Consider the following 27,866-nt stretch of genomic DNA (forward strand, 5'->3'; position numbering starts at 1 on the left):
TCGGATCCGTTTTATTTTCTTCAAAATCTTAAGCTAACAAGGGATAGGTGTGTGCTTTTTGCCATTTTCTTTAATAAAAGGTAGGCCTATGACATACCCTCTCTTACCCCATCAATTTGAGTCTTGGTTTTTAACTTACAGCCCTTCACTGACACAGAGGCAGAATTGACCGACAAATCTATGGATATAGCAGCCTAATTGAATCTGTCAAACAGGCAGATTGATTGTGGCATAGCTGCTGCTGCTTCATGTTTCAGCACTAAAATGTAAGTTACTCGAATCTGGCTTATTGTGAGGTCAATAACGCTGATAAATAGATCATGGGCAAGAAACCTATTGATTTTAATCAAATAAATTATAGTAGTAACAAGCTATCAATGCTGACCTTCGGTCCTCCTCATGTCATTTACACCATCCCAGCAGCTATAATAGAAATATAATTTTGCTCTGTGCTTTTCCCGAGCATGCATTCCGTAGCATATAGGCAATGAATCACTTGATTGAGAACACACGAAATAGCCTATAGGCGCACTTGACATTGCAGTACCAGCTGAGAATCAGAGATGAGGGGCAACATCGAGCACACATCAATTTATAGCCTAATTAGTAACAGATTCTAAAACACTGAGAATAAATTACACGACCTTCCCCTGAACTAGATTGAACAAAAATACTAAATCCTCCCCTTGATTGAAATTGAAAAAGCATGACCCGCCCCCATTTTCCACCAGGTAACCATTCTGTAAATTTCAATCCATCCCTCATCCCCTTAGAATTCAATGTGGAGTGGAGCTTTATAGTTAGGGTAGGATACTTGTTGACATCATGTGACCTGCGTACCTTCAAAATTATTCGGCAATCCTAATTTATTCGAAAACACCGTTTACATCATAATTTGTCGCAATGAAAAAAGTTAGACAAAAGAAGATGAACACCTCTCGAACGAATACAAATGTTGTCGATCTATAGAACATTCCTCCTATACCTATCTTCATTACACATTTTCAAATGTTTTTTTTTTTTTTTGCGACGTTTTTGTCGGATAAACCTGGGTCAATGGAAAATAAACCCGTTGATTGGGACAAATGAGAGAAATTAATAGTACATGCCAAAGAAACTACATTTGGGAGGAGTCCCACATATTGGAGTTGTGTCTGACACCTGAAACTTTACTTGTGTTCTAGACTCAGCAAACCGCCACTCAATGGGGAAAACAGAGGGGCTCGAGGAAACGGTCGAGGAAGAAGTCAATGCGCAACAATGAGTCTGGACAAAATCTCAAAGTGATAGATAAATAAGGGAAAGTAGGTTTTACAATCCACAACGTGGTAGTTTACATTTTTTTTTTAGAAACGCAGTGGCCATTGGAAACGTTGCTGTGCAGCGCAATGGCTACCCAGTGCGACTCCCTGAGCGGATACTTGCAACAGTCGGACCAGGGCTCAAATAGCGAGCGTAGTACTGACTCCCCGGTCCCCGGGTCCGAGGATGACTTGAGCGGACCCCATGCCTTACCAGACCCGGAGTGGACGGAGGAGAGATTTCGAGTGGACCGCAAGAAACTGGAAATCATGTTATTAGGTAAAGAAAGAAATACAGATATTTTTGCCATGTTTTGCAAAAGTTTAAAACATTCCTTTGTTTTGAGAATGGGAACGATGCCAACGGTATGCTTCCAAAAACTATGTTTTACTCTTCATATGGTATTTGTAGTTTTCTCCTCCACATTCAGTTGCTTATTTTCGTGTCCAGTCATTTGTAGGCCTATGTATTACTTTGTAGCGTTAGACTGTCCAGCACATTTTTTTTGTCACCATTTGAAACATTTCTTTGTACTTTCTTTTGACCACAGAAAGCAACTAGACATTGTGGCTTCTGCTGGGATGGAATTGAGATATAATCAATGTCATATCGTATTTTTTTCCCCCTAGGATGGGCATATAGTCAAATATAGAACGTTGCCTCAATCAAAACAAACTTTATAGACACGGTACAATAGTTTATGCAACACTAGTTATTTAATTCTGACTTAAGTTTAGCATTGTTACGTGTGGTCACGGTCACCACTATAGCAGCGGGAAGTAGGGGTGCTGCAACACCCCCTGTTAAAAATTATATATATATTTATTTATTTTTCTTCACAAAAGTAGTGCATTGGGCCTTTACTAATATTAGCAGACTGATATAGAAGTCTGTAGCAGGAGCAAAAAAAATAAATATCCACAGTATCTTGCAGGATTCAATAGGTGGAATTGTAAGAGTTGTTGCCCTGTCCCTTTCTCTGCGATTGTCATTCTAATGGTATTCAGACAAAATACAAACAATTCCTCAAACATTTACATCAAAAGGTGCAAAGTTATGGGAAAAGACAACATCCACATTAAATTCAAATGTTTTCTTGATCAAACAAACACTTTTCGTGCAGTATTAATTTACCATCCTTACAAACCACGTAATGCAAATGTACATTACTGTATGGTCATGTAGGTTTGTACCCTGAGACTTTCCATCACCATGAAGAATAACAATGCACAATACAATGTTTGAGGACATTGAGACATCAAGTGGTTTGTGACGATGATGTGGCTCATTTGGTAGAGCATGGCGCTTGAAATGCTATGATTGTGGGTTTGATTACCATGGGGGATCAGTACAGAACAGTATGAATGTATGCACTGGATAAGAGCATCTACTAAAATGGAAAAGGAAGAGTAGACCATTTCAGTTTTCACATAGAAGTAAGTTGCATTTGCAAAGTATTTCAAGAACCTGGAGAACATCAAGCAAGTATTTGTATATTCCACAAGTACTATCAGATTAACGGTTTTGTACAGATAATTATCAGACCCAAGTTACAAATGCTGGGGCCTCCCGAGTGGCGCAGTATTCTAAGGCAGTGCTAGCTGTGCCACTAGAGATTCTGGGTTCGAGTCCAGGCTCTGTCGCAGCCGGCTGCGACCGGGAGACTCATTGGGCAGCGTACAATTGGCCCAGCGTCATCCGGGTTACTTGTGAGTGCATTACATTTTAGATAAATAAGCTTTTCGTGTGTATGGAACATTTCTGGGAACATTTGCTTCAGCTCATGAAACATGGGACCAACACTTTACATGGTGCATTTATATTTTTGTTCAGAATACATTTAGTTTCAATTTTTTCAAAAAAGTAGTGCACTTGGCCTTTACTAGTCCTGTATTAGCAGACCGATATAGACGTCTTCAGTAATGTTTCTACAGCTCTACCCCACCCCACCCCCTCAGCAAAACGCAGCAACGCCGCACCCAAACTACTTCCCACGGCTATGGTCAGCACACATGCATCAATAATGTTTGTGCTGTGGTCAGCAGTTGAGGAGCATGCACACGACTCAACCAATGGGAGTCGCTATGAGCAAGTGTGTGTTATGGTCATGACTCAAGTTTTACCTTCCTCAATAGCTGGCGAAAACACTTCTCTCAGTAAGACCCCTTAATGAGACCAAACTATCCTACAAATATGTCCTGGTCATTGGTAGCATCACCATTGTAAAAGCCTACATTTTTTTAATGCTTATTTAACCTCATTAAAAGTGTCTATGAAGACCATTTTAGTTAATAGATCATATAGTCTATATTTGCTGTACTGTACAAACCTATATCATAGATCTGGCTGAGATACAAAGCAGACCTGCATCCAATGTTATAGTTTTCCAGGTGGTGATAATTTTTTTCACTCTCCTATCTAATCATCAATCTCTGTCACTGTCATGTCAGTGAACAGTTAAATGACTGATGTCAGGTTTGTGTGTGGTCAGTCTCTAATGAGACGTCCCTAGGAGTGTGTAAAGGATGAGACCATCATCCGTTATTGCAACACACAATCTTGTAGAGGAAGATTCCAGCGTTATGTAACTGAAGAAGATTCTCTATCAATCTCACATGAAGATAGTGAGTCGCCATCGGCTGGAGAAACAGCCAAAGGAGACCACACGGGGAACATTAACAAGATATGAGATAATCAACCCAATGAAAACAACCCATGAAAGCTCAAATAATATCATACAAAACAAGGGGTTTCATATTCAGCTTGACACAAGACAACCCATGCCTTAGTCTGTCTTGACTGTTCTTTCTTATCCTGTTGGATATGAAGATGTCTAGTCAGTGGGATTCTGTTTGCTCTACTCTCCCTTGATTATTTTCTTTTTCATTACAGTACTCTTGATTATGACGAGTTAATATCTGATGAATGTTTCATGCTCTAAGTCTCTCCTCAGTGTATGAGTGTGCCCAATATAATCCAGGTCTGTTTGGGTGGACGTTATAGTAAAAATCATTGTTTAATTGGAGCACAGTTATCAAACCTGCTCTTAAATTCTGGCGAGCCTGAGGATTTTGAGGATGCACTCATTGTTAATTTAATTTAATGGCCTTGTTTTCTTTTTTTGGTTAAAAGAAAATATGCAGTTTGTCTTTTGTATACAGGAATTATGGCAGCTGGTTTTAAAGTAACCCCCATTTCTCTGTCTCTCTCACACACTCACACTCACTTCCAGCTCAGCTCCACCTGGTTGTGGCCCCGTTGCTGCTACTCTGCTCTGCATTCCTTAAAGCTCCATGTCATCCCTGCCTTTTCCAGGAAAACAACTTAACAAGAGGGCGTCCCTAAACCCAAGTCTGCCGGACATACTGTATGCAACGTTGTGCGTGTGTGTGCGTGCACAGAGGCAATCTCTTTAACATGTTGTTTTCTAGTGCCTTCTATGACCATGGCAGGAATTCTCCACATTAACATTCAGCCCATGGCATGAAGTGAATATTACTCTTTGTTTCCATCTCTGGTCAATCATTGGCCTTTTCTCAATTGGGAGAAGTCAATCCTCCTCAACTCATCCCTTCTTCTTTTCCTCCTTGACCCGAAAACCGATAAGTGGTCGCCATATGTATGAGTGTGTCAATTTGTTAATAGGTAAACAGAGGAGTTTGCTCCTCTCCTCGAGTGCCTCTGGTGGAATAATTTTGAAATCCGCCACACCCCCTTTGAAACAGCTGTTGTACTCTCAGGAGAAAAGCATGCATACATTTACATTACTACTTGTTTTATCAATAAAATGTCTAGCATAACTAGTTACATTTCTTTTTTTAACCACGTTATACATGTATTTGAGGATTCCACCTCTGTAACCATAAATTGCCCTAGTGGAAAAGGATAGTTTTAATTTTATACAAGTGTATTTGTTTCCTCCTCGATTACCTTTCACCTTTTTCAAAAAGGAGGGGAGGAAAGGATGTAAGGAATTAAGGCAATCCTATTGAGAATCTAAGTGGTTCAGGGTGAGTGGTCATACAATCTCAACCGTGAAACAGCAATAGCCTTTATCTACTACCTCTTATCTGGTGGAGTTCCAGGATGTACTCTATCCCATGGGGCTTGTAATTTTTTTTAAAGACATTCTTTCATCAACATTAGTAAGAGTATCCTTGTGTTTTTAAAAATGTATATATGCACAATTAACCAGTGCATTAAGCAGTATTCAGACCCCGTGACTTTTTCCACGTTTTGTTATGCCTTATTCTAAAATGTATTAAATCCCCCCCCCATCAATAGACAATTCCCCATAATGACAAAGCAAAAACCTTTTTTTTTATATATATATAAAAAAACGGAAATATATTACATTTACATAAGTAATCAGACTCTTTTACTCAGTACTTTGTTGAAGCACCTTTGGCAGCGATTACAGCCTCAAATCTTCTTAGGTATGATGCTACAAGCTGTATTTGGGGAGTTTCTCCCATTCTTCTCGGAAGATTCTCTCAAGCTCTGTCAGGTTGGATGGGGAACGTTGCTGCACAGCTATTGTCAGGTCTTTCCAGAGAAGTAATATTGGGTTCAAATCCTAGCTCTGGCTGGGCCACTCAAGGACATTTAGAGACTTGTCCCAAAGCCACTCCTGCGTTGTCTTGGCTGTGTGCTTAGGGTCATTGTCATGTTGGAAGTTAAACCTTCACCGCGGTCTGAGGTCCTGAGCGCTCTGGAGCAGGTTTTCGTCAAGGATCTCTATGTACTTTGCTCCGTTCAGCTTTCCCTCAATCCTGACTAGTCTCCCAATCCCTGCTGCTGAAAAACATCCCCACAGCATGATGCTGTCACCCCCATGCTTCATCGTAGGGATGGTGGCAGGTTTCCTCCAGATGTGAGGCTTGGCATTCAGGCCAAAGAGTTCAATCTCAGCTTCATCAGAACAGAGAATCTGAGAGTCCTTTAGGTGCCTTTTGGCAAACTCCAAGCGGGCTGTCATGTGCCTTTTTACTGAGGAGTGGCTTCCGCTGGTCACTCTACCATAGAGGCCTGATTGATGGAGTGCTGCAGAGATGGTTGTCCTTCTGGAAGGTTCCCCCATCTCCACAGAGGAACTGGAGTTCTGTCAGAGTGACCATCGGGTTCTTGGTTACCTCCCTTTTTTAATTTGTAATTTTGCAAAGATTCTAAAAACCTGTTTTCACTTTGTTATTATGGGGTATTGTGTTTAGATTGAGGGGGGGAAACAATGGAATCAATTTTAGAATAAGGCTGTAATGTAACAAAATGTGGAAAAGGGAAGGGCTCTGAATACTTTTCGAATGCACTGTATATGTACCTCCAAGCCTGTTTAGGATGCTCTGATTGGTCCTTACATGTTATCGTCAGCGTTGTAACATCTGGCTCTGTTTTCATTAGAGGAGAGGGCTTTGTTGATGTGGGACTCTGTCCTGAAGTGGACACAGCCCAGAGTTTGACCCATAATGAAATCATTGTGTGGGAACTTCCAGTATATGTTTACTCCAGGTTTTATTGTCTGTGACCGTATCTCTGGACTCCCTTGCTTTGAAACTTGTGTAACCTGCACTATGCAAAAGGACAAGGATCTGTATAAAGCCTTGCTAATGTTTTAAAGGTGCTTAACAACATTTCCTCCCATCTCAACCTCCAGCTTTGAGAAGTTTTGGAAGTCTTCATTTAGAGTAGTAAAAAAAAAACTGTTAGGAATGTGTGTTTTTATTTTGTGAAGTAATAAGACATCTTATCTGAATAGCCATACATAGGTCTCTCTTGGCTTGCATTGCAGCGTGACTTCTTTCCAATCCTCCCTATAAAATCCATTAAGCCAGTATCTGTTGTTCCAGATGGTCATGAGGTGTTGAAATACATATTTTCTCCAACACGTTCACACACACGGATCTACTGTATGTCAAGACTGTTTTTACTTTGAGAGGCATTGTATCACTTCTAACTGAATTGATACGTGTATACTAAGTGGGGCTGAGGATATACACATATTTATAGTGTCCTCTGTTTTGTCTGTTTCCCCTGCTATCTGTATCAGAGTTTTTGAGCTGAAGGGAGTGTGTAAGATTTTAAGTTGGAGGAGAGTAGGGGTTGTTGTCAGAGAGAAACAGTTATCCAGAAACATCATGATGACTACACTGTACATCACCACATTAGAAGGAAATATCCTAAACCGTGTTAGTGGGTATGTGGCATATTTTCCCTACCAGTTTGGATCAGATCCTTTTTCCGAAGAATTATGGGAAATAATGAGCTGAATAATAATAATAAAAGTCCCCTGACCATGGAGAACCTCCGTTACAGATTATTACAATTTGTTTTGGTGCCCTACTTCTAAATAAAATGACATGGTCATATTGAAATGCTTCAAATTTCCTGTCAATGCATTACCTGTTTTAAATCCATTAATGATTGTAAGGTGTCAAACTGTCTGTAGCCCTCAAGTTAGGATGACCAGACATCCTTGATTTCCGGGGTAAGTCCCCGGTTTTGGTGGCCTGTCCCGAGTTCGAGCATCCCCGGAAATGTCACTGATTAGCTCTCAGAATGAAAAAAGCAACTCTGGAAGTTAAATTGAGGCTGATATTTAAATAATCAAACCCTGTGTCCAATCAGATTTGTATGTAAAACTCGTTTGTTCAGACCTTATGAGACCTTCTGAGAATGTTTGATCAGTGATGGGCTACATTTTAACCACCACATGAACAACATGCTTGGCTACAAAACATGGGTGATTCTATAATTACTAGAAAGGATAAGATAACGAGAACTGTGGATGGGTTAGTACATATCTGTGCTATAATTAATAAAAACAAATCATTTTTTCCACTTTTTTTCTTGTGCATTTAATTTCCAAAATCTGGTCACCTTACCTCAAGTACTTTGGTGCAGGAAGAACTTGAATGTGGTGTGGAGTTCTATAAAAATATAAAAGCTACATGTAAAGTGTTGATCCATGTTTCATGAGTTGAAATAAAAGATCCCAGAAATGTTCCGTATGCACAAAAAGCTTCTTTCTCTCAAATGTTGTGCACAAATTTGTTTGTTTGACGTCAACCTTGTGAAAAGAGTACCCCCATGCCGGTGGGGTTATGGTATGAGCAGGCATAACCTTCAGACCATGAACACAACTGCATTTTATTGATGGCAATTTGAATGCACAGAGATACCATGATGAGATCCTGAGGCCCATTGTCGTGCCATTCATCCGCCGCCATCACCTCATGTTTCAGAATGATGATGTCGCAAGGATCTGTACACAATTTCTGCAAGCTGAAAATGTCCCAGTTCTTCCATGTCCTGCAAACTCACCAGACATGTCACAGATTGAGCATGTTTGGGATGCTCTGGATCGAGTGTATGATAGCGTGTTCCATTTCCTGCCAATATCCAGCAACGTCGCACAGCCATTTAAGAGGAGTGGGACAACATTCCACAGGCCACAATCAACAGCCTGATCAACTCATTGTGAAAGGGATGTCTTACTGCATGAGGCAAATGGTGGTCACACCAGATACTGACTGGTTTTCTGATCCACACCCCTACCTTTTTTCAAGGTATCTTTGACCAACAGATGCATATCTGTCTTCCCGGTCATGTGAAATCCCTAGATTAGGACCTAATTGACTGATTTCCTTATATGAACTGTATCTTTTTGTTCAGTATAATAAGAGGATTTTTATTCACTCCAGTGTGGGAAAGCGTTGCCTCAATTTCTAAAAACAAATGTGAATATGTCCATGTATGAGTAGTTTCCATAGTTACAAGCAAGGTAAACAGATGTGTATTTGGAGACTTACATTTTATTGTTCATTTCATGCTAACCAAATGTCATTAGTGTCATGTTCCTCAGCAAGAACCAAAAATGTTGCTCAAACAGAAAGGGGAACAGAGTCACCTGACCAACAACCAAAACGAAACAGGGGGGTTCTGAAAGGCACTCTTGGGGGTGTCCACTGAGCGCCCACTAAATTTGCCCAAGAAGAGGCAAACAAAAGAAAAACACTAAAGTTAAAGACAGGAAGCCAAACAAAAAAGTGGTGCAAAACGAAACCAGGGGATTTGGATAAAGGATTGTTTGTCTAGAAATCAAAATAGGGAGAGCCAAATAAAGGTGTTGACCTTCCACATCTCTCAAGACAACTGGAGCACTGGGCCAGTACAGGTGAAATACCCTCCCAACAATGATGGCAACCAGCACAGATGTAACACACACTGACCAACGAGGTGACACCAGTTGGTGCGCCCCACGGGCCAATGAGCTATACGTGCTAAAGTCCAACCACAAAACATAAATGGAAAAAACAAAGCCTGTAACAATAACTAACTGTACAGTGACACCAAGTAGTCCATGCCCTGCAACATTACCCACTCTCGCCCAATAGGAATAGAACCGAGTACGTTGATGCTGAGCTCGTATGTAAAACTGATTCTGTATGGAAAAAGGCAGACTCACAAACTGGGTCAAAATGGCAAAAAAGGGTATGTCTCCTCTCTGCTGCACATGTCCACATTCTGTCTTGAAACAGTGTGGAGTGTGCGTGTGTATACAGGCCCCCATTCTTGTCTTCCTCCTTGGTGCTGAGTAAGAGCTTTTGACAGGAAGTGAGTGTTGTGTGGGGAATGTGCTGTAGGCTCTCTCTCTACTGCAGGAGAACACAGGCCTGTTGTTTTAACCTCCAGAACCACATGCTGTCAGACATTGAAAGGGTCCAAAGTCATATACTATTAAACTAATGGGCTATTTTAAGTGGTGTTTACTGTGGACGTTACTGTAACGGATCTTGAGGGAGCTCAAAGTTGTGTAAACCTAAATATACCATAGTAGAATAAAATAATTGGAGCTTTAACAGCACGCAGTGCAGTGCTTCTCAACATCGTGGGAAGCATACATTATGCCAAAACGGTATGTGATTAAAAATGATTTAATTAATTTTCTAATCATACTGTAATTTTATCTGGATCTGTGCCTTCTGTAGACTGTAGTTCCCCTCTCTTCCAACCTTTTCTGGAAAAATGGTGATACAATTATGTTCAACTTTTCTAATGCAGTGAAGTCCTATCTCCAAAGCATAATGAAGCTTTCAAGATCCCCTAATATAATTTAGCTTGGGTCTTGTGGAAAAACCTGTTTCTTTACTCATGAAAATAAAACCTGGAATTGTATTTCAATGGTCTGACTTAACTTGAGCTCTCTGACCCATTTCTCTGCTTCTGGAACTGTAAATGAGGTGAAATGAATACCTGTTTTTTTTTGTTTTTACTTCCCTTAAAGCCCTTTTTCTTCTGCACCTTCAAAGTGCAGATTTACATTCTGTCTGGTTTACGGCTGCTATAAAATGCAAAACAAGAAGTTTGGGGTGAGAGACACTCCTCCAGACCCTCTGATGGAGCTAGATCTCACACTACATACCAGGTACTAGGAGAATGCTCAGGTTGTGAAATGTTTCTGGAAAGTTTGCAACAACTCACTCACAATTCACACATGGGGTGAAATGGGAAAATACCCAGATGCCCTGGATGTGATAACGCATCATTCCTTCACCTGATTATCTTGCCTTTTACTTAGCAATTAAACCAACAGACTGACTCAGTGGTTGTAGATATGTTTTATTGTTTGTCTCCTATTTTTTGTTATGGGCAATTCCATGGTAATGGATTTACGCTGAAACTCAGATTTCCACTTTAAAATGTATACCAAACAAAAACCATTGATTTTCAAAGTTTAACAAACCATACTCCATGGACAAGGAGTACTTTCAACAATTTCCACAGAATATTTTACAAAAACACATTTACAGGAAAAACTGTGCAGATGATACAAACTTTGATAACAGAATAAAACTGAGGGAGATTTTACTGTAATTCTGTTTGAAAAATGTATCTGCAAATTTTTTCCAGTAATATTTTTTTTTACTTTGTAAATTGTTCGAAGTTGTCATTGTGCATAGAATTTGTATATAGTTTGTTGAACTTTTTGAAATCAATGTTTTTTGTTTGTCATACCTTTTTTTAAAGTGAAATGTCTGAGTGTCAGAGTAATTCCGTCACTGTGGAATTGCCCATTTGTCTTGTATTTATAGTTGGAAAAAGGAACAATTTCGTTAGCAGTGCGTTTTATTTTTAACTGTTTATGTCGCATGTCTTAAACTGTCTAGTGTTTATGGATGTTGAGTTGTGAGTTGTGTAAGCTCTGTATCATATTTTCTCAACCTGATGACCTTGGTAACTGAGTCAAGTACTGGCACTATGTCAACTCCACTGCAACATTACACATCTGGGAGTTTGTTTATTTATGTATTTATTATTTCACAGTTGCCTGGCAACTGCACATACTTTTTTTCCCTGTGAAAGGAGCCATTTGGAGATGACAGCAGTCTGCGTTCTGGACAGGAACACAATAAGGGCTTGGGTCTTCCTGGGGCATACAGTACATTCGGAAAGAATTCAGATCCCTTTACTTTTTTCCAAATGTTGTTACGTTACAACCTTATTTCTAAAAATGGATTAAATAAAAAATGTTGCTCAATCTACACACATTACCCCATAATGACAAAGAGAAAACAGGTTCTTAGAAATGTATGCTAATTTCTTTAAAATAAAAATCAGATACCTTATTTACATAACTATTCAGACCCTTTGATATGAGACTCAAAATTGAGCTCATCCTTGAGATGTCTCTACAACTTGATTGTAGTCCACCTGTGGTAAATTAAATTGATTTGACATAATTTAGAGAGCAAAAACCAAGCCATGAGGTCGAAGGAATTGTCCCTAGAGCTCTGAGACAGGATTGTGTCGAGGCACAGATCTGGGGAACGGTACGAAAAAAATGTCTGCAGCATCAAAGGTCCCCAAGAACACAATGGCCTCCATAATTATTACATGGAAGGATGTCCTTGAGTGGCCCAGCCAGAGCCTGGACTTGAACCCAATGGAACATTTCTAGAAAGACCTGAAAATAGCTGTGTAGAACCTGACAGAGCTTGAGAGGATCTGCAGAGAAGAATGGGAGAAACTCCCCAAATTCAGGTGTGCCCAGCTTGTAGCGTCATGCCCAAGAAGACTCAAGGCTGTAATCGCTGCCAAAAGTGCTTCAACAAAGTACTGAGTAAGTGTATGAATACTTATGTACATTTGATATTTTAATTTAAAATATTTGTAATAAATTGAGAGAGAAAATCCAAAAACCTGTTTTTTCATTATGGTGTATTGTTTGTAGATTGATGAGGGGGAAAAAACTATTTAATCAATTTTAGAATAAGGCTGTAATGTAACAAAATGTGGAAAAAGTCAAGGGGTCTGAATACTTTTTTGAGTGCACTGTACATATATTTAAAGGGTTGGCTACACTTCCAGGATTACAGGAGGTTTCTCGGGCAATTCAATGTTGTAACTTGTCACTCTGATCTTAAAAGTGCATCTTTCAGCGTTGCGCCGCTGCTAAATAAATATAGGCGAAACACTGCTACTACTTCCCTGGTTCTTCTGTGTTTACTGTCCTTACTTGTGTTCATAGTGTGGGAGTTGAGACCTACTTGGCAACTGAAGTTTAGTGAATGGATGCAAACCTGTGTGATGGTTTGTCTATGGACCACAGAAGAAGAGACTAAATAATACTCTCTGTATCTGTTTTCATTTTGATTTCCCACTCAAGTGCTGCCAGCAACCTGTCTGTTATAAGGTGATACTGTAGACGGGATGAAAATATCAGGTCTTTGATCCTGCTCATTTAGAGTAGATTTATTTGAACAGGCTTGTCAGTGACTCATCCTTCTGTTTATCGTCCTGCCTAAACATTCCAGTGGTCCTTTATTATAGGTTTACATGTAGATCCATCTTAACCCACTGTCATATCATTTCTCAGAGAGAAGGATGGGGATGGCAAGATTGAAACGGCGTAGTATTGCATGCAGCACATTAATGACTGGTGAATTATTTTTTGTCTTAAGCAATAACTAAAGTGTGTATGTGCATGTGGGGGAGTGCGCAGTTGGGCATGTATGCAGGTGTGTTTTAAAAATACTTCCCTTACTTCACTTTGTCGGGTCCATGTTGAATCAGCTGATAGGTACTGAAGTTCATAGTGTTCAGCTTGAGAGCCTCTGGTTGGTGGAGAATCATGGTGAGAAAACATCCTGCTCTTTCTATATTCCACTCCATTCTATCTGTGAGTGGTAGTAGTTCGTTCAGACTTGGCCTAAGGACATACAAACCGCTCACAAGTGCACACGAGAGTTTGGACAGAAATTTCAGAGGTTCAGAACCTAGAATTTGTTTGCTCCAGCATTTGGCAGATCCATCTCAGTCTTAATATGCTGACATTGATTTCTTTGTATCTGTGATATATTAGCTGTTGGTAATTAAGCCACCATAAGTATTAATTTACCTTGTATTAATGGTCCTTCTCTTTTTAAACCGGTGATTACTGGTCATTTAGTATTTATTGTTTTACTATTTGTGTCAAAGCAAAGATAGTTTTATGTGTTTTCGCTTTAGTTCTAAAACATAAACACACTAAGTAGGCTACCAAAGCCTTGCTCTTCTAGTCTATACCCCAATATCATCTGTGCTTAAGTCACTCTGTTACTGCTGCCCCATCAGGATTTGTCTCACCAGGCCTAATGATTTAGAGTTTTAGCTGGTGCCTTTGGGTTTTCCTTACTTTTCATGCCCCAAAAAGCTCCAAACTTAATAATTCCACTGCTAAAGCCTTGTGAGAGTATGACACTTATTTTTCATCCCTGTCCACTTTGACATGTCAAGCCAATGCCTATTCTCACTTAGTGTTTTGTTTTATTTTCCATGGTTTTTATACCAGAAGGTGATGCAACAATACAGCTTAACACATGCCCTCCTTGTGAACCCTCAGCAATTTTGTGCCTTTTATTTATTGATAAGATCCCAGCTCATAAACCACGTGAATGAGGAAGTTTACCTGCAGTCCCAACGGAAAATTGTGACAGGAGATAAAGATCCTGTTCTTCATTTCACCTAACGTATTGCACAAGTTGACAGCAGATATTTACTTAAAAAGTAGGTACACATATTGAAATGTACAGTTTAAGTCGGAAGTTTACATACACCTTAGCCAAATACATTTAAACTCAGTTTGTCACAATTCCTGAAATTTAATCCTAGTAAAAATTCCCTGTTTCAGGTCAGTTAGGATCACCACTTTATTTTAAGAATGTGAAATGTCAGCATAATAGTAGAGAATGATTTACTTCAGCTTTCTTTTCTTTCATCACATTCCCAGTGGGTCAGAAGTTTACATGCTACCAAATACTAATTGAGTATATTGCCTTTAAATTGGTTAACTTGGATCAAACGTTTCGGGTAGCCTTCCACAAGCTTCCCACAATAAGTTGGATGAATGTTGACCCATTCCTACTGACAGAGCTGGTGTAACTGAGTCAGGTTGTAGGCCTCCTTACTTGCACATGCTTTTTCAGTTCTGCACAACATTTCTCTAGGATTGAGGTGAGGGGTTTGTGATGGCCACTCCAATACCTTGAATTTGTTTTCCTTCAGCCATTTTGCTACAACTTTGGAAGTATGTTTGGGGTCATTGTCTATTTGGAAGTCCCATTTGCGACCAAGCTTTAACTTCCTGACTGATGTCTTGATGTTGCTTCAATATATCCACATAATTTTCCTCTGTCATGATGCCATCTATTTTGTGAAGTGCACCAGTCCCTCCTGCAGCAAAGCACCCCCACAACATGATGCTGCCACCTCCGTGCTTCATGGTTTGGGATGGTGTTCTTCGGCTTGCAATCCTCCCCCTTTTTCCTCCAAACATATCAATGGTCATTATGGCCAAACAGTTCACCATAGCCACTGTGCCCAAGAACACAAAGGCAACCTGCTTAAATGACTACAGACCCGTAGCACTCACGTCTGTAGCCATGAAGTGCTTTAAAAGGTTGGTAATGGCTCACATCAACACCATTATCCCAGAAACCTTAGACCCACTCCAATTTGCATACCGCCCAAACAGATCCACAGATGATGCAATCTCTATTGCACTCCACACTGCCATTTCCCACCTGGATAAAATGAACAGTTATGTGAGAATGCTATTCATTGACTACAACTCAACGTTCAACACCATAGTACCCTCAAAGCTCATCACTAAGCTATGGATCCTGGGACGAAACACCTCCCTCTGCAACTGGATCCTGGACTTCCTGACGGGTCTCGCCCAGGTGGTGAGGGTAGGTAGCAACACATCTGCCACGCTGATCCTCAACACTGGAGCTCCACAGGGGTGCGTGCTCAGTCCCCTCCTGTACTCCCTGTTCACCCATGACTGCATGGCCAGACACGACTCCAACTCCATCAAGTTTGCAGACGACACAACAGTGGTAGGCCTGATCAACGACAAGACAGCCTATAGGGAGGAGGTCAGAGACTTGGCCGTGTGATGCCAGAATAACAACCTATCCCTCAACGTAACCAAGACTAAGGAGATGATTGTGGACAACAGGAAAAGGAGGACCGAGCACACCCCCATTCTCATCGACGGAGCTGTAGTGGAGCAGGTTGAGAGCTTCAAGTTCATTGGTGTCTACATCAACAACAAACTAGAATGGTCCAAACACACCAAGACAGTCGTGAAGAGGGCACGACAAAGCCTATTTCCCCCCCAGGAAACTAAAATGATTTGGCATGGTTTCTGAGATCCTCGAAAGGTTCTACAGTTGCAATATCGAGATCATTCTGACTGGTTGCAAGGCACTACAGAGGGTAGTGCATAAGGCCCAGTACATCACTGGGGCTAAGCTGCCTGCCATCCAGGACCTCTACACCAGGCAGTGTCAGAGGAAGGCTCTAAAAATTGTCAAAGACCCCAGCCACTGTTCTCTTTTACCGCATGGCAAGCGGTACTGGAGTGCCAAGTCTCGGACAAAAAATATTTTCAACAGTTTTTACCCCCAAGCCATAAGACTTCTGAACAGCTAATCAAATGGCTACTCTGACTATTTGCATTGTGTGCCTCCCCCCAACCCCTGTTTTTACGCTGCTGCTACTCTCTGTCTATCATATGTGCATAGTCACTTTAACTGTACATTCACGTACATACTACTTCAATTGTGCCGACCAACCAGTGCTCCCGCACATTGGCTAACCGGGCTATCTGCATTGTGTCCCGCCACCCACCACTCGCCAACCCCTCTTTTACGCTACTGCTACTCTCTGTTCATCATATATGCATAATCACTTTAACCATATCTACAGTGCCTTGCGAAAGTATTCGGCCCCCTTGAACTTTGCGACCTTTTGCCACATTTCAGGCTTCAAACATAAAGATATAAAACTGTATTTTTTTGTGAAGAATCAAGAACAAGTGGGACACAATCATGAAGTGGAATGACATTTATTGGATATTTCAAACTTTTTTAACAAATCAAAACTGAAAAATCTAGCGTGCAAAATTATTCAGCCCCCTTAAGTTAATACTTTGTAGCGCCACCTTTTGCTGCGATTACAGCTGTAAGTCGCTTGGGGTATGTCTCTATCAGTTTTGCACATCGAGAGACTGAAATGTTTTCCCATTCCTCCTTGCAAAACAGCTCGAGCTCAGTGAGGTTGGATGGAGAGCATTTGTGAACAGCAGTTTTCAGTTCTTTCCACAGATTCTCGATTGGATTCAGGTCTGGACTTTGACTTGGCCATTCTAACACCTGGATATGTTTATTTTTGAACCATTCCATTGTAGATTTTGCTTTATGTTTTGGATCATTGTCTTGTTGGAAGACATCTCCGTCCCAGTCTCAGGTCTTTTGCAGACTCCATCAGGTTTCCTTCCAGAATGGTCCTGTATTTGGCTCCATCCATCTTCCCATCAATTTTAACCATCTTCCCTGTCCCTGCTGAAGAAAAGCAGGCCCAAACCATGCCACCACCATGTTTGACAGTGGGGATGGTGTGTTCAGGGTGATGAGCTGTGTTGCTTTTACGCCAAACATAACGTTTTGCATTGTTGCCCAAAAGTTCAATTTTGGTTTCATCTGACCAGAGCACCTTCTTCCACATGTTTGGTGTGTCTCCCAGGTGGCTTGTGGCAAACTTTAAACAACACTTTTTATGGATATCTTTAAGAAATGGCTTTCTTCTTGCCACTCTTCCATAAAGGCCAGATTTGTGCAATATACGACTGATTGTTGTCCTATGGACAGAGTCTCCCACCTCAGCTGTAGATCTCTGCAGTTCATCCAGAGTGATCATGGGCCTCTTGGCTGCATCTCTGATCAGTCTTCTCCTTGTATGAGCTGAAAGTTTAGAGGGACGGCCAGGTCTTGGTAGATTTGCAGTGGTCTGATACTCCTTCCATTTCAATATTATCGCTTGCACAATGCTCCTTGGGATGTTTAAAGCTTGGGAAATCTTTTTGTATCCAAATCCGGCTTTAAACTTCTTCACCACAGTATCTCGGACCTGCCTGGTGTGTTCCTTGTTCTTCATGATGCTCTCTGCGCTTTTAACGGACCTCTGAGACTATCACAGTGCAGGTGCATTTATACGGAGACTTGATTACACACAGGTGGATTGTATTTATCATCATTAGTCATTTAGGTCAACATTGGATCATTCAGAGATCCTCACTGAACTTCTGGAGAGAGTTTGCTGCACTGAAAGTAAAGGGGCTGAATAATTTTGCACGCCCAATTTTTCAGTTTTTGAACTGTTAAAAAAAGATTGTGTCCCACTTGTTGTTGATTCTTCACAAAAAAATACAGTTTTATATCTTTATGTTTGAAGCCTGAAATGTGGCAAAAGGTCGCAAAGTTCAAGGGGGCCGAATACTTTCGCAAGGCACTGAACATGTACATACTACCTCAATCAGCCTGACTAACCAACCGGTGTCTGTATGTAGCCTCGCTACTGTATATAGCCTGTCTTTTTACTGTTGTTTTATGTCTTGACTTACCGAACACCTTTTTTGCACTATTGGTTAGAGCCTGTACGTAAGCATTTCACTGTATGTGTGACACCAGTTGTATTCGGCACATGTGACAAATAGATTTTGATTTGTTTTGATGTTTCATCAGACCAAATGACATTTCTACAAAAGGTATGATCTTTGTCCCCATGTACAGTTGCAAACCTTAGTCTGGCTTTTTTATGGTGGTTTGGAGCAGTGGCTTCTTCCTTGCTGAGCGGCCTTTCAGGATACGTCAATATAGGACTCTGTTTTACTGTGGATATAGATCGTTTTGTACCCATTTCCTCCAGCATCTTCACAAGGTACTTTGCTTTTGTTCTGGGATTGATTTGCACTTCTCGCACCAAAGTATGTTCATCTCTAGGAGACAGAACGCGTCTCCTTCCTGAGCTGTATCGCGGCTGCATGGTCCCATGGTGTTTATACTTGCGTACTATTGTTTGTACAGATGAATGTTGTACCTCAAGGCATTTGGAAATGGTTCCCAAGGATAAACCAGACTTGTGGAGGTCTACAATATTTTATCTGAGGTCTTTTGCTTTTCCCATGATGTCAAGCAAAGAGGCACTAAGTTTGAAGGTAGGCCTTGAAATACATCCACAGGTACACCTCCAATTGACTCAAATGATGTCAATTAGCCTATCAGAAGCTTCTAAAGCCATGACATAATTTTCTGGAATTTTCCAAGCTGTTTTAAAGGGGCAGTCAACTTAGTGTGTGTAAACTTCTGACCCACTGGAATTGTGATACAGTGAATTATAAGTGAAATAGTCTGTCTGTAATCAATTGTTGGAAAAATTACTTGTCATACACACAGTAGATGTCCTAACCAACTTGCCAAAACTATAGTTTGTTAACAATACATTTGTGGAGTGTTTGAAAACGAGTTAATGACTCCAATCTAAGTGTATGTAAACGTCCAACTTCAACTGTATTAAAGAAAATAGTTTCAACGGTGTTGACGGTATTGAAAAACCATCCCTTGGCTATTTCCAAATACCCCGCTATACGGTATACCACCCAAGCCTAGTTTATGTGGAATGATGCCATAATTCTATAGCTCAAACACTGTTACATTCCTCTTACCCCTCAACCCTACTAAACAAGGGAGAATATCACTTTCTGTACTCATAATGGATACCAGACTTAATTAATCTGCCCAGGCTCGTGGTGCATCCTCCATACTGCTCCCTGGAGCTATTTTATAGTGACAGAAATTATGCTTTGGTTTTGCTGGAATGTTTTGCTGGAATATTCACATGTTAAACTAATGGCTGTGTGGGTATAATTCATTTTGATGGTGTTTTTTTAAATGGTCACATAGGCAATTACTAATCATACATTTACTTCATATTTCACATACACCCCTGACATTACAATGTTGAATGGTGAAACCCATAGATTCCTCTAAGAAGCTGGAAACATGAGTCCATGGCTTGTCCTCGTTTAACCTAATCTTCATTTAACCCAGTCACGCATTTTTTGGTTATTATAGAGAAGGCACTCTGATACACATGCCTGCTTGCTGCAGTTGCACGCCATGCATCTGCTGTCAGGATGTTTTTCACTCCTCGCATAGCCTTATGTCCTGTACTACACTACTGTCTCCAGTCATACCACCAGCTCCTCTGGCTGGAAATGCTGTGTTGCGTTCCCTATAGAGTACATGTGTTATCCTTTACACTCGTGGGAATTTGCCTATACGGCTAGGGCTACATTGAAATGTTTCTTACGGAAGAAATATGGAATGCATATGCATAGTAGCAAGCAAAAGGGAACAGTTTGGAGATTATGGTAAAATGATTAGACCAAAGTTGAGTACGCTACAATTCACCTGACACAAGACTGAATCCAAACTTTTGATTTTATGTGCATTTGACATTTACTGTACTTTTCACCGCATTTGCTGATAACGAAATCAGAAGATACTCTGGAGACATTCAGTAACATGAGAATATTCCTGAAGAATGTGGGGTAGGGGCAACATAACAACACAAAAAATGGCAAGGTGTTTGAGTGAGATGACTAACTGGTGTCTTCAAGTGGCCAAACACCCTTCCAAAGTGTGCCCGTTCCTAATTAATTTCAATGCACTTTTATGACTCGGAAGAGACTTTAACTATAAGGTGCTTTTTTTTAGCTCTCCTAGCTGTGTCGTTGAGGAACTAAGCAAGCACACTTAGTTTTGTTTGGAACACAACCCTACATCCCCGCCATCACACAATTACTGTTGTTTACGCAATCCAAAAACGAAAGCTTGTCCTATTGCCATGTCAAGCTAAGTTATAAAATATGATCTTAGAGTTTTTGGATTTCACAGGGAAATTCAGAGAGAACCAATCATAATTGCAGCAAATTTTCTTCACAATAGACAAAACAATCTCATTCTGTTCGGAACAACCCAGGGTATGATGCCATGTCATCTTGTAATTGTAGATCAAACATAGTGATCATAAATGTTGACACTATATGACATGAGTTTTATGATATGGACATGTGAAGCGCACATTTGGACTTGTTTGGCTTGCTTGTATGACAAAGTGATATTCATTATAGTCCTCAACATCTACAGTTGAAGTCGGAAGTTTACATACACTTAGGTTTGAGTCATTAAAACTTGTTTTTCAAACACTCCTTAAATTTCTTGTTAACAAACTATAGTTTTGGCAAGTCGGTTAGGACATCTACTTTGTGCATGACAAAGGTAATTTTTCCAACAATTGTTTACAAACAGATTATTTCACTTATAATTCACTGTATCACAATTCCAGTGGGTCAGAAGTTTACATACACTAAGTTGACTGCCTTTTAAACAGCTTGGGAAAATAATGGAGATTTCATGGATTTAGCAGCTTCTGATAGGCTAATTGACATCATTTGAGTCAATTGGAGGTGTACCTGTGGATGTATTTCCACACCTACCTTCAAATTCAGTGCCTCTTTGCTTGACATCATGGGAAAATCAAAAGAAATCAGCCAAGACCTCAGAAAATAATTGTCGACCTCCACAAGTCTGGATCATCCTTTTGGAGCAATTTCCAAATGCCTGAAGGTACCATGTTCATCTGTACAAACAATCGTACGCAAGTGTAAACACCATGGGACCACGCAGCCGTCATACCGCTCTCCTAGAGATGAACATACTTTGGTGCGAGAAGTGCAAATCAATCCTAGAACAACAGCAAAGGACCTTGTGAAGATTCTGGAGGAAACTGGTACAAAAGTATCTATATCCAAAACGAGTCCTATATCGACATAACCTGAAAGGATGCTCAGCGAGGAAGAAGCCACTGCTCCATACCGCCATAAAAAAGCCAGACTACGGTTTGCAACTGCACATGGGGACAATGATCGTACTTTTTGGAGAAATGTATTCTGGTCTGATGAAGAAAAAAAATAGAACTGTTTTGCCATAATGACCATCGTTATCTTTGGAGGAAAAAGGTGGAAGCTTGCAAGCCGAAGAACACCATCCCAACCGCGAAGCACGGGGGTGGCAGCAGCAAGTTGTGGGGGTGCTTTGCTGTAGGAGGGACTGGTGTACTTCACAAAATAGATGGCATCATGACGGAGGAAAATTATGTGGATATATTGAAGCAACATCACAAGACATCAGGTAAAGCTTGGTCGCAAATGGGTAGTTCCAAATGGACAATGACCCCACACATACTTCCAAAGTTGTGGCAAAATGGCTTAAGGACAACAATGTCAAGGTATTGGAGTGGCCATCACAAAGCCCTCACCTCAATCCCATAGAAAATTTGTGGGCAGAATTGAAAAAGCGTGTGCGAGCAAGGAGGCCTACAAACCTGACTCAGTTACACCAGCTCTATCGGGAGGAATGGGCCAAAATTCACCCAACATATTGTGGGAAGCTTGTGGAAGGCTACCGGAAAAGTTTGACCCAAGTTAAACAATTTAAGGCAATGCTACCAAATACTAATTGAGTGTATGTAAACTTTTGTCCCACTGGGAATGATGAAAGAAATAAAAGCTGAAATATATCATTCTCTACTAGTATTCTGACATTTCACATTCTTAAAATAAAGTGGTGATCCTAACTGACCTAAAATGGAATTTCTACTAGGATTAAATGTCAGGAATTGTGAAAAACTGAATTAAAATGTATTTGGCTCAGGTGTGTGTAAACTTTCGACTTCAACTGTATTTTTTGAACATACATTGAGTCCTCTTTTAATTTACAGCAGTTCCTCACTCAGACAACAAAAAAATTGCAAAAGTTGCCCAATTTTGCGGGTGGGAGGTGTGCAGCTTCTTGTTGAGTGCGGTGCTTAAGTTCAGCACGGCTGTCAGTCAAGACCCATACAGCACTGTGAAGTGCAGAGCCTGCACTCTGACATCATTTGTAGCATGTTGCAGTAGCCAGTGCATTCCAAATTAGACACTTATTAGTAGGGTTGGGCGGTATCCAGATTTTCATATTGTCATACTTGATCTCACACCGGGATTCACATTATTACCGGCTTTGTACACAAGGTGGCGCAAAACAAAACGGCAAAAAAATCAATTTGGGCATTTATTAGCAGAATGCTAACAAAATTAGCACATGTGAAATATGCCAACCAGCAGAAATGAAAATAAACTAATTTCAAAGACAGGCAATCCAGCTCATCAAGTTATACATACAGTGTATATAGGTAGGAGCAACCGAATGTCATTTTTGGTGAGTTTGGACATTTACAAGTGAATGTGAACAAAAAACAATATGATAGGCCTAAACGTTAGAAATATGATGACCATGCATCGTTTTTGCAAAAAACACCTTGCTTTTTCATTGTAAGCTCATTTACTTGTGTGGCTGTCAGCGAAATAGCGCAGCACTTGTGTTGTCGTCTGATGAAAATGAAGCTATTTTCTGCCGAATGTCTTGCACTAATGTATTTTCTGTGAATGAAAACTATAGTTGCTTGTCCCTGATCACTCTATCGAAGTGTAACAATACTGACTTTCAATATAAAACGCAACCCCTGTCAACACACAGCCGGACTCACCTGCTCCCGTTGTCTCCCGTTGTGCTATTTACAAACAGATACATGACTGGCTCAACTGTTCTGGAGAACTATGTAAGCTTCATAATGTAAAGTCATGTGACAGCTGACATAAAGCAGATCACGTTCTTTATCTCCTAATGTTTTGAAAATGTTGACTGCAGGTATTGACTTTTTTTAAATTGCTACAAATATGAAAATGTATTGAACAACTTCAAATGAATAGTTTAAATGATATTGATGGTATTGAAAAACCATCCTGTGGCTATTTCTAAATACCCCGGTCGGTTGTATATATTGTACACTGCCCAAGCCTACCCAAATCTGCCATTTTCAACCCGTATACGGGTATGAGTGTAAAAGTCTACGGAATAAGGAATTTTAGAAAACACATTATTTGTATTCCTCCACTGAGGCTGAGTTGATGAAGTGCAACACATACCCACTTGTGTGATTATTAAGCCTTTTATCTCAAATCATCATAATCTGTTTATATTTGCCTGCCAGCATCTTTAGAAAACACTGTTGTTGCACACTGTTTTACGACAGTCTTGCATCATATGCCAGATAATTTTTTTTTTTTCCACCCACTTTTTTCATAATAGAAGGATGGAGTACATTTGAATGTCCAATAACTTCAAACATAGTGACAGGCCTGTTGATCTAGAAGATTTACGGTGTAGGGGATTCAAAGGCATTTATAGTTGGACTTGGAGTATATTGGTCTGATGGTCCTTCTTGTGCATTACGGATGTTTGTCATTAGTACTTTAATCATTCGATCTAGTTCACGTTTTATTTCAGACTGTTTTTAATTGGGATCCGCCGGAGGATGAACATTCTTAGATTAATGTGCTTTTGTTTAAGGGCAATTCCACGGTAACGAAATTGCGCTGAGACTCAGATTTTTCAGAAACAGAAACCATTTATTTAAAAGTTTAACATACCTAACAACCATGCACAAGGACTAACTATTTACACTGGACATTTTACAAAGATGTTTTTACTGGAAGAACTGTTCAGATGCAAAGTTTGGTAACAGAATTTTGGCAATATCTGCCTCAGTTTTTTTTATGTGACCATGTTTTCCAAAATAATATCTTAAATATCTGCTTCGAGTTAACATTAAAATATATCAGCCTCCAGAGTGGCGCAGCAGTCTTAGGCACTGCATCGCTAGAGGCGTCACTGAGGTCCCGGGTTTGATCCCGGGCTGTATCATAACCGGCCGTGATCGGGAGTCCCATAGGGCGGTGCACAATTGGCCCATCGTCCTCTGTATTCGGGATTGGTTTGGCCGGGGGGGGGTCATGGCGCTCTAGCGACTTTTTGTGGCGGGCCGGGCGCCTGCAGGCTGACCTTGGTTGTCAGGTGAACAGTGTTTCCTCCGACACAGGTGCTACTGGCTTCCAGGTTAAGCGGACCAGTGTTGAAGTGTGGTTTGGTGGGTCATGTTTCGACGGAATCATGACCCGACCATTGCCTCCCCAGCCCGTTGGGGAGTTGCAGCGATGAGACGATTGAAAGTGGGGAGAAAAAAAGAGGGTAAAATACAAAAGAATGGAGTGTCAGCTATGAATTAACTTTTGGTTATTGAACTACAGTAAGTGAAGCGGATTTACATCTGGTAATGGCATTTGATCATGGGTCCCTGATCTGTACTGTACAGAAATGCATAATTATGGATAAGAATGCCATTCTCTTCATGGTGACATATCTTAAGTAGGTACACAAAGCTAAAAGTATGCAATATCCTCGTTTGCATTTGGGGGTATTATTCTACATAATGGCTATTATGGTTGGTGTGGACCGGACAAAATCAAAAACCAGTCGTAGACTTCTATGTTTTACAAGTATGGACATCAAAGTAGGACACAGTAAGTAGAGTTCAGTACAGTAAATGTACACTACTGGTCAAAACCCTTGAATGAGTAGAACACCTCATTTAAAGGGGTTTTCTTTATTTTTACTATTTTTGTAGAATAATAGTGAAGACATCAAAACTATGAAATAACACATATGGAATCATGTAGTAACCAAAAAAGTGTTAAACAAATAAAATATTTATGAGATTCTTCAAATAGCCACCCTTTGCCTTGATGACAGCTTTGCACACTCTTCGGTAAGAGGTTTTCCAACTGTATGGGCACATTAAGTGTTTTCTTGAGGCAAGCTGAAGTTTCGGAGCTGTAGTCTACACCCCTTCATCTGTGATTGGTCAACAGTAGGAATTCTTTGTCATTCAAGGAGAGATTACTTGTTGTCATGCACATTTTCTCTTTGAGAAATACTGCACCAAACATCTTAGTTTGATTGTAAAATTGCGCGACTAAAGAAAAACTCAAGAAATCTGTCAAATTTTGACATTATCTTAGAATGAATCTATTTTGAGGAATAGTATACTGGCTATGGCATCTCATAATGGACAAACCTTACTATTGCCTATTTTATTCTCATTTTTCAATCAAATGTATTTCGAGAGAGTATCTGAGCACACTTGTTCGGCTAGCCGAGTTTGGTTTGTGACTACTATGAATTCCCTTTGTATCCAATTTGATTGCAGAAATTGCATTACCAATTTGTCTGAAAATTTGTTATCGATTTGGTAACAGAATTGAGTTTTAATCACTTACTAATTCATAAACAAAATGTATCTGTAAAATAAATACTATACCTAATTGATAGGCCTACCTTGTTACTTCTGTGCACTTTCATTATTCTCCTCATGAGGTACATACATTTGAAAATATTTTAAAGCTATGTGTGTTTTTGGTAATGGAATTTCAAGGCACAAGGCAATGTTTCTTAAACTTACAGAAAGCAGAACAAATTTGACTAAACTAAATATAAGTACATTAGATATTAGTTGGCAGGGTTCTTCAACGTTATTGTTTTTTGGTGTATTTGTAATACCTTAACTTTTTCTGGTAGATGTTTTCTAAGACCCCTTTTCCATCTGTATGACAAGTAATCAAAGCCTTTGCTTATTCCACATTTTTAGGATGGAAAATGGTTGAATTGATCGAAAATAGTGCCGAGCGATTACTGCCTTTTGAGGATGTTTCGGTTCGATTATAAAAAATAAAAAATTTGGTTTCAATTTTTTTTTCAACATTAAATGTACTATGAGTTATGTGTGTTGAACGATGTAACAACACAGACTAAAACAATTAATAAAAGTTCCTTGATGGTAGTGTCTGCCCATTACTGCTTACAGGTAACTATAATTTATTCACATTACTTAACTCTTATAAAATATTTTAGTTGTGTACATTTTGTTTTATTTTTCTGACTTTATTTCATTTCAAGTCATCTATCTATAGAGCTGCTGCCTATGCTGTCTGACAATCACTTTTGTAGTTCTTCAACGTAAATAAGGCATACTTTTATGACTGCTGAATACCAACTATCAATCACTTAGGTCATGTATTTTCAGGTAGAGATACTTCCCGAAGCAACAGCTGCTTTCTATATCACCTAATTATTGTGTATTCTTCAGTCTTTTCTGTAGCAGGCTTAAAAGAAACACAGACCGGACAAGTAGATACGCAATGGATTATCGTCACATTAGTTAATTACCAGTTATGTGCTAAACTATGTAGAATTGGCCTCCCTACTACATTGCACAGTTCAGGCTGGATCTGATTTATTTCTAGAGAAACTGTGCAATGTGCTCTCAGAAAAAAGAAAAAAAATCAAATAATTGTACCGACTTAGTTGTTTAAAAAACGAAACATAACAGGATTCTCAGTTAATCGCTCAGCACTACAAAAAAAGGCTTTCCTTTGACACCCAATCTCTTATGAACTTCATGTTGGTGCTCATGGGTCCTTTTACATGGAAATTACCTTAAATAATTTAGTCACAGATTTAGTGGCTTTCCTTCCAGGGCTTGGTTTTTGACCCCTGTTTAAATTCTCATTCTACCACTTGAATAATAATGTTATGTTGTGGACATTGAGATTTGATCAACACATTTTCTGCTTGAGAGCCTTACAGAGCGGAGTTTTGTGTGGTTTATTTCTGTCTAGTTTTCTGTGTGTCTTTTAAGAACTGTTGGCTAAACCTGAAAATGCTAAGCTACAGTACACCTGCTGCTATGTCTCCACTGTCTCATAACCTACAGAACTAAGACAATGTTAGTATTTTGATCAGAGTGTGTATTGTTTTTACTGAACAGTATTCCTTTCTGTTGGTGTTATTCTGTAATTTGATACTGTATGTTTCCAATAATGCCGGCCCACCCCCTACCAGAGTCTTAATCTTTCCCAAAGTCAGACATGCTAGGCCAGTATCATCCCTTCTCCTAGTGTGGCCCTAATAGGCTGTACCATCTACCTCATCCATTTGACCTCCAATTCTAATACTCCCACCTCCTCTCAACTGTGTGATTCAACACACTCCTCATCTACAATGACCAACAACTCCCACAGGGCATGCTGACCCCAACCTGCGCTTCTTTTTCAATTCCAATTTGAGGATTTTAGCCTATTATTCAAACACAGCATACTGGCAGCGCCGACATGTCTTATTAGCCAGGCTCCCTGCAGTTAGACACTTTTTTTTTTTAAACACAGCATTTCCTTAAAGCCATTGAAC

General features: G+C 40.0%; 1 protein-coding gene across 7 annotated transcripts in view; it reads left to right on the forward strand.

The window, feature by feature from the left end:
• Positions 1–1,171: 1,171 nt before the first annotated feature.
• LOC139381373 (protein bicaudal C homolog 1-like) overlaps positions 1,172–27,866 on the forward strand; it is a 73,779-nt gene continuing 47,084 nt past the window's right edge. For 4 of the 7 annotated variants that reach the window (XM_071124849.1, XM_071124851.1, XM_071124853.1 and 1 more), the window contains exon 1: positions 1,207–1,581. In XM_071124849.1, coding sequence (XP_070980950.1) covers positions 1,389–1,581 — 193 coding nt within the window. In that variant the 5' untranslated portion in view covers positions 1,207–1,388. Of the gene's footprint in view, positions 1,582–27,866 lie in introns of all 7 variants that reach the window. The other 3 variants (XM_071124850.1, XM_071124852.1, XM_071124855.1) reach the window with 3 other exon arrangements.

Source organism: Oncorhynchus clarkii, chromosome 23, assembly GCF_045791955.1.
Source record: "Oncorhynchus clarkii lewisi isolate Uvic-CL-2024 chromosome 23, UVic_Ocla_1.0, whole genome shotgun sequence".
Lineage (NCBI taxonomy): Eukaryota > Metazoa > Chordata > Actinopteri > Salmoniformes > Salmonidae > Oncorhynchus > Oncorhynchus clarkii.